The 10,490-nt window shown below is 40.3% G+C and overlaps 3 protein-coding genes across 3 annotated transcripts; all 3 read right to left on the bottom strand.

Moving 5' to 3' along the window:
- Window positions 1-1,542: 1,542 nt before the first annotated feature.
- On the bottom strand, window positions 1,543-2,736 carry LOC105221490 (odorant receptor 59a-like). The gene is made up of 2 exons (XM_011198520.3): window positions 2,012-2,736; window positions 1,543-1,954 (listed from the first exon to the last, which is right to left on the bottom strand). Exons 1-2 carry the CDS (start codon window positions 2,734-2,736, stop codon window positions 1,543-1,545), a joined length of 1,137 nt encoding a protein of 378 aa, XP_011196822.1.
- Window positions 2,737-3,663: 927 nt separating this feature from the next.
- On the bottom strand, window positions 3,664-4,871 carry LOC105221489 (odorant receptor 59a-like). Its single transcript, XM_011198519.1, has 2 exons — window positions 4,138-4,871; window positions 3,664-4,081 (listed from the first exon to the last, which is right to left on the bottom strand). Exons 1-2 carry the CDS (start codon window positions 4,869-4,871, stop codon window positions 3,664-3,666), a joined length of 1,152 nt encoding a protein of 383 aa, XP_011196821.1.
- Window positions 4,872-9,270: 4,399 nt separating this feature from the next.
- Window positions 9,271-10,208, bottom strand: LOC105221255 (uncharacterized). The gene is made up of 2 exons (XM_011198071.3): window positions 9,533-10,208; window positions 9,271-9,464 (listed from the first exon to the last, which is right to left on the bottom strand). Exons 1-2 carry the CDS (start codon window positions 10,124-10,126, stop codon window positions 9,354-9,356), a joined length of 705 nt encoding a protein of 234 aa, XP_011196373.1. The 5' UTR covers window positions 10,127-10,208; the 3' UTR covers window positions 9,271-9,353.
- Between the last annotated feature and the right edge of the window lie 282 nt (window positions 10,209-10,490).

The raw sequence follows: 10,490 nt of genomic DNA, 5'->3' as shown, positions 1-10,490 counted from the left end.
TTAAGAGCTGCAGCCGTAATCAGTTTCGGAGGGGAGTCTGAACAGTAATTAGCTCGATTATTAATGAAGTTGAAGTCGTAGGTAAGTTTCCAGCAGGAATGATCAAAGCTGAGCATGTTGAACTGGTTCCAGCAGCCTTTGACATATCGGAAGAATACTTATGAATAGATATATCTTTGTCTTCTTCTGGTTCCTTAAACAAATATGTAATGGGTATTATCGTAACCCATGCTTGAGTGAAACTTTCAAATCTTTAGATTTGCTCGTTGACAGAAGACTTTATCTCTCTTCTAATTTTTTTCGCCACGACCCGTTTCAGGCATCTGAATATGCCAGAGATGCTCCGCTGAACTTTGGTAAGGTTTCTCTCGTTACCAACAAAACAAAAGAATAGACCTTTGTATATCATATCCCATTGCGTTCGATCCATCAGTGATAATGGAAGATGCACTGAAGTTGTCAATTGATTTAACCATTTCATTGCATATATCAATCAAAGTGTTGATTTCACCATAGTGCCATTGCGAAGATTTAACATCCAATTTGAAGAGCAGCACTATCGGCCTTTAAAATGTTAAACATTTGGAAAGTATAAACTGAGCCAGTTTCAATCTGTTCGAAAGGCTTAATTCGAAAGCATTAGTGCATGTGAAACGTTTGAGGTTTGCATTCGTCGATTGGACATTCAATGGAGTTGAAAATGATCTCAATATAGTCAAACACAGCGAGGAAGTAATTAGGATTTCACAGCAATTGCAAATTGCATCGCCAACATTATAAAGGTCCATCACTTGCCAGACCTATTTTCACCGCAAACGCAAAGCGGTACAAGCAACAGCGTTCAATTCCCCAAGTCTCGAACTCTCACAAGCAAATCTCTACACACGCAGACACCTGCACAATTTCATCAATGTACGATTGCATACAGTCGATATAGACGCACCCAGCACACTCATGTATTCAGTGTAGAATGACCACAGAGCAAATTGTTGGCACACACGTTTAGGTGGCGCTTCACTGAGCCTTTCCAGTTGCGGTCGGCCGTTTTCCATTTCGGGTAAATGAATGTGTATGGAACTAAACAGCGGTGTAACAACACAAATACACAGTGGTATTTACATGGAAATCCGGTAGTCCATACAGTTTTGGTAGATCACAGGAAATGCCTACCTACATGCTGAGAAGAACAGAATTGAGAAATTGTTATAAGTAGCACGGTTTACCCGATATTTCGGATAACATTACCTTAAGAGATCAGGGACTGGTTAACTTTTAAGTAATCTCTGGTACTGCACATTTAGAACGGAGACCGGAGAACTGGAAGTACTCTGTACATATCGTTCTCTAGTAACCACAACCTCAACTAGCATTGAGTAGCAGATTAGTGCTCTCTGGAAATGCAACATTGCTTAGCCTTATTACTCTTATGTTAGATATGTATTTAGAATAATCTAGTAGGTGATTTTTTTTAAACCAATGCAACAAGCTAAACTCAACACTTTTTAGACTTTTCAATAAAACGAGCCAGTACTCATGGATCGCCTACTTGACTTTCATGATGACAGCAAAAAGCGAATAGGCGCCCTTAACAGTAGCGAAGAAGGTGTCGAGATGTATTTTGATCATGCCACCGGCCAAGGCGGTGGTAGTTTTCAAGGCGCGCTCCGTAAAGAGCATCATTTGCTTTTTGAAGCGCGGAGTTTGATCGGTCCAATTGCAACGAAACACGTCGTACTGCAGTTGGCTGAAGAGATGCTGAAGACTGCTGCCATAATAGCAGATGGGAAATATTTGCAGAGGCATCGACACAAAATACACCAAATAATAGAGTCGTTCAAAAGGTGTATCCACAAAGAACAGCATCACGAACATAGCCACACAGATATTGAAGGCGGTAACAGTTAATTGAATGAACATCGGCCAGGACATAACTTCCTGCAGCAGAACGAATAACCTGAAATCGCACAGAAAACTCATCAGAACCACTTTGAAATTTTCTTCTAACACTCACTTGTACAGATTCTTCTGGTCCTTGATGCAACGCACGAGCTCCCGCTCATTATCCTGCCTATTCACGCAATCATAGCCAATACGAGACACACGAATACCGAGCAATTTTATGTGACCAGACAGCAGGCAACATGTTATGGGTGGAAAGGTATCGTCAATAAAGTTTTGGAAAATCTGATAGGAAATACCGACGAATTGGTACACGTTAGCCACGTAGAAATTTCGTGTGGACGCACGCCAATCGAATGGAAACCAGGCCGGATACAATAGACTGCGTTCCTTGCTCAAGAGGAACGCCAGCTCAGCCGTCATACCGACCGCAGCATAGGCACATACGAATACAGAGACGACATTCCTTACGCTTATGCGCAGCCGAGCAAAATATTTGCGTTCCACCTCGCTGCTCACGCGCGCATCCAGCTCCGCGAAGGTCTGCTCAATCTCGTGCATAATCCTCAACTTCCGCGTATAAATCAGGAACTTCGAGCTGCAGGCAATGCAAGTGACACACACAGCCAGATTCTTGATATTGCCGCCTAGTGAACCGTTGCGGAAAAGCGCCAACGCCAGGTGCAGCGGATAGCAGACGGTGACCAGCACCGTGACCATAAGCGCGTACGCCAAATAGACTAGACGATATTTGTTCACGGTTGAGTCGCCACCGCAAATTCGAAAGCCCAACCAGTGGATTTTAAAAAAGACGTTGCTGTTTATTGGCTGGTTCATAGCTAACTCACTGGATAACGGTACTCAAGTGGGAATTAATACGACTTCAATAATTTCGCCTTCGTATTTATAGTTGCTAATGAGGGCAAGCTCATGTGAATTTGGCTTGCGTTATGCGTTGGCGAGACAATTAATAACTTAATTCCATAATTGGTGTTGCGTGTGACCGCTAATGAAGCAATTACATGATTTCAGGCATATTTAATCGAAAATCAGACAAGTGACCGCGATGAGTTCCGATTATCTACAATAATTGATTCTTAAACTTTAAAATAAATGAAATAAATGCGCTATTAAATATGTTAAAAAGTATTCAAATGATGCCACCAACTAATATTGGGAAGACTGTCTATGGACAACTTGATTAAAAATTAACCTAAATCTTGACAAAACTTGACTTCTCTTTCTCTCTCTTGCGCTCTAGATGAATTAGCGTCCCTAAAGGACCTTTGTGGTAAAAAACTGAAAAAATTGCTTTCCAATTCGATTATTTTTTCAGAAACTATCTGTATCATGCTGGGAGCTACTACTTCGCCCCCGACTACTAAGACGTTGTTATGTACGATCAACTAAATTATTCTCAATGATCTGATAATTTCAAGTTTTCAATGCTGCCATAACTACTGCTAGCATTTCCACGTTGAAACTCTTGAAGGTCAAACGATTTTTATATTATGTCTACAGATATTCCTTGCCATCTAAGGAAGTGCTTCGTCATTGTACCCCAAAAAACGATATTAGATATTTTATCAGAGAAATAGATCATCTGGAATATGGTTTCTAATAATCCGTCGTAAGTACGAAGACAAGTTTTAAAGATGTATATCGAAACCAACGGTACAGGAATTGTATTTATTTAAGATTCAAGAGTAGTTTATCTCATCACCACTTTTTTTATCCTCATTTATTTTCCAAACATCTGCCTCACTACACCTTTCTTACGCCGTCCACAAATGTGTAAAAGGAGTAAGCACCCTGTAGGGTTTTCACGAATGCGCTCAAGTGAATGGGAATGAGCCCCGCTGCGTAGGTTGTTGTGCTTTTCAGAGTGCGCTGAGAGAATATGGTCACCAAACGGCGATACACCTGATTCTGTTCAACCCAATTGCTGGCGTAAATCTCCTGCTGCAGATCGTCCATCGATTGGGCACAAGCGGTGCCATAGTAGCAGGTGGGAAATATTTGCAGCTGCAGAGCCAATAAATAGGTCAAATACAACACTTTATCGGAAACGGTGTTCGTGTAGAATATAAATGTTATCAGCGTGAAACAGTCCTGAAAAGCGGTGACAGCGTACTGAATGAACACCGGCATTGATATTATTTCTTCTATGATTGCCTGCAATCTATAAAAAGAATTACAAAGGCTTTTCGTTTACTCTCCTTCGAAGAGACCACTCACCTGTACAAACGCTGATGGTCAATAATGCAGCGCTGCATTTCGCGAATATTCGCCTGCACATCCTTACTGGTATGGCCGATCCGAGCCAGGCGAGCGCCCAGTAAGCGCGTGTGGTTCGATAGTACACACAGCGCAATCGCCGGAAAGGAATCGTTCGCCAGACTCTGCAAGAGATCGCAGCTTAGCAGCAACAGTTCCAATCCAACAGCGCCAACATACGCCACCGACGACTTGCGCCAATCGAACGGCAACTCGATGGCAAAGGCCAAACCGCGCTCCTCAATTGACGAAGCAAACGCCATGACTGTAATGGCCATAAAGAAGATGCAGAGGCCGCGCAGTGTGTTCAGAATTAAGTTAGTGCCTCGGTGAATGCCAGCGTAGAACTCACGGTCTTCGGGCAGCAGCACTTGCTCATCCAAAGCATTGAAGATCTGCTCCGCTTGCCGCACCAAGCCCAGCCGCCGATAGTAGCTTATGTATTTGGCGCTGCAGGCGAGTGCAGCGGCGCAAATGGGCAGCGTTTGTAGAAAATCCGTTAGGTTGGCGCTATTGTAGAGGGCTATGAGTATGGTGCCCGGATAGAAGAGCATTATGAGCGCGTTGACGACGGTGCTGTAGAGGCGGTAGAGCAACTGGTAGTGCACCGGTTCACGTACACAACCCAGCAGCAACCACAAGCGCCAGTGTGTGCGGAAAAACTGACGACTATCCACCGGAGGTGAGTTATTCATTTCAAATGACAAACGGAAGCTTCAATCAGCAAAATGCTCAAATAGTCGTTTGCAACAGGAAATCTATGAATAAATTACTAGATGCAAATGGAAGCCTTATTTATATAGGCTCGACATGCATATAGATAAGTTTTGAGCACAGTCGATGCCAAAATGTTTCGGACAGTTGAATAAAAAATTTCAATTTCAAGTAATATTTATTCATACGTTTAAGAAAAAAATTATTTACGAAAAGGGTTTTGCAATTTAAAGGAACACTCATCACATTATGGGGGGACACACAATAATTAATATCAAAAAATTATTTATTCCACCTTACTTTTTTCAATTATTATCCATCCAAATATCCGAATTTATATTATAGGCAGTCTTTAGTATGAGTTTATAATATTGAAATCATATTAATATTATATCTGTTGTCCGAATTTTTATGTCCATGACTGTAGGTGTCCGAAGTGTTAACACATTTGCGCATTTATTATTCATAAGAACCAGCAATTTATTCATTATTTTAAATGTAATTCATTCATAAAATATAGAATGGGAAAATTATTTACGAAAATTATGTATTTTTAGGCACTCCATGGACGTTTTTGCCGTAGAAAATACATTAATAAATAGTGAAGAAGCATGCAATTATAGTCATCAACACCAATTAGAAGGTGGTTAAATAATCTTATTAAAATAATCGAGGAAACCTGATATAATTAATCGAGTGAAGTGTTTAAAATTGTGGGAACTGTTAATTTATCCCCAAATATTAGTTCAAAAGTGGCTTGCAACAACAACTAGAATTTAGTTGTAGCTAAAACTGTGCATTTGTGTGGAAGTACATTTAATTTGCAGATATTTATCGTGTATTTTTAATCTATAATTAAAGGCTTATTTTCTACAATTTAGTATCCGCTTTAAAGTAAATCTCAGTAACAGCAATTAACTTATTCACCGTAATATTTTTAGATCACTTACTTTTAATATATGCCGGAAAATTTATAATTTTACCGTTAATGCGCCATAAACATGAAAAACAGGCAACGGAATGTTCTATTTTTGCGTTATTTTTGGGATAGTTGCTATAAGTACTTCTGAATGATACCGTAGTAGAGGAAAATCTGGCCTTGTCATATTTTCTAAAACAGTCAATATAATACTAAATATAAAATAAATCGGGTTAGCACAATCTCGAAATTTACTTGTAAATAAATGAGTTTAGAGATCAAAATTAAAATGAAGCTTTTCCTATGCAGATAGACTTAAAAGACTTCAAGGGATGGAGGGAATATCATTAAATAATTAACGGAAGCATTGACTTTCGCTTATGGTCATCGGCCCTGCATAAATATATACAATCCTGACCTGAAGTGATAATTTATCATCACTATAGACGTAATATATATGAGACGCGTATTATTAATACCCTTTATTACGCAGTTACCTTTTGCTTTAATGAGTTATTGTTAAAAACTTTGTTGATTCACAATAGTAACGTGAAATCATCTGATATTTTAATAGGAAAACGTATGCTATTTCAAAACATAATTTCAAGTGAAGAGGATAAAAGCTCAACACAATAAATTGTATTCCATTTAAATGTTTGGTGTTCAAAAACAGCAGTAAATACCCTGTGGGGCCTATAATGACAACTAAATTTGAGTTCATGGGTCATTAGTTTTCATGCAGGAGTTTTCTGTTGAGGGGTTAAGAGTTATATATCGAAGAAATATGTATGTGCCTTTTCAGGGTCTTAAAAGTTTAAACAGCATTCGAAGGCCTCAATCATTTAAAAATTTTAAAGTTTCCTATCTCACCAGTTACAGTATAATATTTCCCTACAGGGTGTGACTAAGCACAGTCGCATAACTGAATTCCTGTGAGGCAATGTTTTGTTGTTTCTTGGTAATGAGGATTAGCGAGCGGCAACTTTTTGATTGGTTCTTCTGCCAGATTATTCCAACTTCGATTTAGCACGGTTTTTTAGGTATTTCATAACGCTAACGAGTATTAACTTACAAGGAACTGCAACAATTCAGTTATTAATACAAAAGTATTAAGCATATTTTACGATTATCCAATGTTGGGGTATTGTTGGGCTTCATGTGAATAAACTTCGAAAAATCAAATGACTGATGTAAATAGTTTAACATTTTTTTTTCAAATGGATATATACATGGTTAGGTTTATGAAAAGGTCAAACATTTTTTGAGACAATATGAGTGCAGAACACCCACAAACAGTTATTCTTTTACACTTTAAGCCAACTGCAGCGAATTCCAATTATCTACAAGCCATTACAGCAACTCCTTAACGAACGTTCCTTTCTACACACGCAAACCCAATCTCACGCAAAGATTGTGATTGAACTCTGAAAGCTTAAATTTATTTGTTTATAACTTTGTTGTTTATATACATACATATAAATACATTTGCTTTGTATATATGTATACGTATACGCACAGCCATTTGCAAGCACGATTAAGTTACAATGCGAATCTGTATGCAATGCTCAGCGTGTATTTTCGTCTATTTCCCTTAAAAGCCTGCGGTCACATTGTACATGTTTCTTTTGGCCGACGGACGTCGAACTTTTCCACTCCTGCTGCTGTCAATACGCGCCAAAGGCAGCCAACATTTCAGCATTGACGCATATATAATACCTTGCCTTGCCTGTGGGCTCAATGAGCTCAATATGCCCACATATTGTTTTTATTTCGTCTAAATCCGGATAAGCACTTTCGCTTTATTGTCTATATTTTCATTTCCTGCGCTCCTTTGCATTCATTTTGCATTTATTTTCACTTTCATTCGTTTCATTTTCTGCCTTTGCTGTTGTTGTCACTATGTTTGCTGGGCCGGATATGTTTTCATATTAGAATAAGTAGTGCAAATTGCCAAGGCGTAAGAAGCCTTCGACTACATTTGCCACGTCACATACTCGTACACACATTATTAGGTGCGATTACGTATGGTAATGTCGCACAGGGCGTGTACCGTTACATACGCCTTTAGCTGGAAAATCTCTATAAATAATAGCGCATTTCCGCTAACAAATAAATGTCTTACGCCAGATTGAAGTCGCACATGCGGAAAGAACATTTAATATTAAGTCGAATTAGAATGTAGTAGAATGTGTATTTGGCATAGTACTATAACACTCATCCACAAAGACCGTACCCCAACCTTAGGCAATGCCAATCAATGTAATGAGCAACGCTGTAGACCATGAAACGTTCACAGATTACCGTTATATTTATGAAGTCTATTTTCCTGCTTCAAATGACCGAGAATTTTTATATGCTAGAAGCCAGCACTACCCTGCTGAAACAGTTTCCCTATTTTATTGTATTGCGAGTGAGACCAAAGTGTGCCCCGTCACTTCAGACCAAAGAACGCCAAGCCGTTTGAACACAGCGCTGTTAAATTTCAACTTAAACCCTTGCTTACCCAGCTCACATACTCTCACATCCGAGTTGAATTCAAGTTAAATGGCATTACAATGCAATCACGATAGATTCGAGTGCGAATGCAAAGCTCAAATGCACAGACATCGTCAAGGCGAGACTGGCGCTAAGTTAGCGGAAATCGGAAGGCATTAAGAGCGAGAAAGTAGGAGCTGACCGACAGCAATACCGTCATTATAGCACCCAAGTTACTCATTCCAGTTGTGCGCTCCTCTGACTGCTGCCCGAGCTTCGTTCGCTGCGAAGAGCTTTGAGGCACATAGACCCGGGCTGCAAGTGTTCGCTTCGATTTGGTATGCAGGAATAACGAGCAAAATTGCATGGGACTGTAGTGCAAATATCCAAATGTTGCAAAGGTTGCAACACAATTGCGTCCACCTTTTCACAGCAACGGCACAAACTGATTTCGGCAAGACGATTCGCACGGCGCCTGGCATAATGAAATGCAAAGCAATGCAAACTCAGATCGAATACAAATGGGCTCATGAATTTCGGGCAATGCTTTCATCTTTAGCGGTGGCTAGAGGACTGCCTAATGCCGGGGGCGCATTCTAACTGAAGAACAGAGAGAAAAAGTCACTTATGCCAAAGCATATCAAGCTGATCGTTTACTTTGATTTGCTGTGAGTTTGAGGGGCGGCAAGGCCTATGCCTGCAGCGTGGCTTACAAGGCCTTGACTATCTGCTGCTGAATACGCTAATTGTCGCTTGAAGTGTGTTTTGACATGGAAAGTAGAAAGTTATGTGCTCCATAGCAATTCACTTGCTGTATTGTGTTAAACGAATTGGTATCTTGAGGAGAAATCTACTTCGTTAAATAATTCGTGAGAAGAAACTTCCTATAAAAATTGCAGAGATCTATCCTTCCTTACGATACTTCGTACTACTGTCCAATAAATCAATTAGACAAGTCTTTATAGAAAAAGAATAATAAGTCACAATTATTGTACGAATTCTACTCAATTTATTTGCATCGCTGTCAAAGTGTCAAATGATCTGCTTTTAGTCAACGGGAAACCACAGCTCAGTAAGGGGAACTATTATCGATGACTTTGTAGGCCAATTGCAGCAATTTCCACAGATCAATATTATTGCGTTTCATCACACTAATCGGGTACTTTGCTTCGTATGATTTCTGGAAACAATTAATCGTTATGAAACTGATGTTTATGTTGACCCCTCTTCATGTCTCGCTATACTTACGAATAGTTTCTTTACATCACGACGGAAGCCACTGTCACGTATGGTGCGATAGAACCTGGCGAACTGATCACTATCTTGCTGCTTACTGCGTATCAAGGAGCGAAGCTTCGCACGTGGAATGGCGTTGAACAAATTCGTAGCGACATCTTGCAAGGTACGCGGCACCACAAGCGATTGCATTTCCAATTCGACAATCTCCTCCTCATCACCATATGTGGGTTGCGAAATCATCAGGCAATTGAAAATATCCTGAACACTAGCAATGGTTTCCGTGCTCACGCCAGCATCGGCGAAGCGTCTAAGCAGTTGCCGGTAGGCGGCAGTATCGGCAAGTTGCTGTGACACCGACTGGAATCTGTCAGTCTTGATGAAGTCCATGGCCCTCTTGAATTCCGCGTCCCTAAAGTAGCCATAAGAGATGTAGTAGACCAATGTGTTGGGATCGATGAGATTGCGTATATCGCGGAAATCTTGGCAAAGTTGATAACTACTTGTTTCCTCCCAACTGCATGCCGGCTCAACAAAGACACTCCTCGTGGCCTCACACTGCGTGCTCCAAAGACACAGGACAAGTAGAGTGAAAACTTTCCACATAACGGATATTAATCGTAGTCGGCTTCTAGATATTGTTACAATTCTATGCAAAGTACTCTTGCACTATGCTGAATGCATGTGCCGTCGCCATTATTTATACGCCCGGAAAGTCGCCGTGCAATTGCAATACCGCGTGCAATCTTCGAATGGGTATAGTACATGTGTAATTGCAGTGGGTAAAGTGCATTACATTTCTTATCTCGTAGTTGTTGTTTTGTTTACTCTGGTATGCAGTTACAACTCGTTAACTATTTATGAGTTGCATTTGGCGAACGTCTGCCGCTCGCTTTGACAGTTGCTTATCAGTCATGTACCAAGCACCCGAGTCCGCTAACAACATCCTATTGACTTTGTTGTCGTGTAC

This window comes from Zeugodacus cucurbitae, chromosome 6 (assembly GCF_028554725.1).
Source record: "Zeugodacus cucurbitae isolate PBARC_wt_2022May chromosome 6, idZeuCucr1.2, whole genome shotgun sequence".
In the NCBI taxonomy this organism is placed as follows: Eukaryota; Metazoa; Arthropoda; class Insecta; order Diptera; family Tephritidae; genus Zeugodacus; species Zeugodacus cucurbitae.
The sequence above is the reverse complement of the archived record's forward strand: the minus strand, read 5'-3'. Positions and strand labels throughout refer to the sequence as shown.

Coding starts and splice junctions, on each gene's coding strand:
- LOC105221490 (XM_011198520.3), bottom strand. CDS start 2,736: ATGAACCAGCCAATAAACAGCAACGTCTTTTTTAAAATCCACTGGTTG. Junction 1,955..2,011: donor GACCAGAAGAATCTGTACAA/GTGAGTGTTAGA, acceptor GTGCGATTTCAG/GTTATTCGTTCTGCTGCAGG.
- LOC105221489 (XM_011198519.1), bottom strand. CDS start 4,871: ATGAATAACTCACCTCCGGTGGATAGTCGTCAGTTTTTCCGCACACAC. Junction 4,082..4,137: donor GACCATCAGCGTTTGTACAG/GTGAGTGGTCTC, acceptor TTCTTTTTATAG/ATTGCAGGCAATCATAGAAG.
- LOC105221255 (XM_011198071.3), bottom strand. CDS start 10,126: ATGTGGAAAGTTTTCACTCTACTTGTCCTGTGTCTTTGGAGCACGCAG. Junction 9,465..9,532: donor GTGATGTAAAGAAACTATTC/GTAAGTATAGCG, acceptor AATTGTTTCCAG/AAATCATACGAAGCAAAGTA.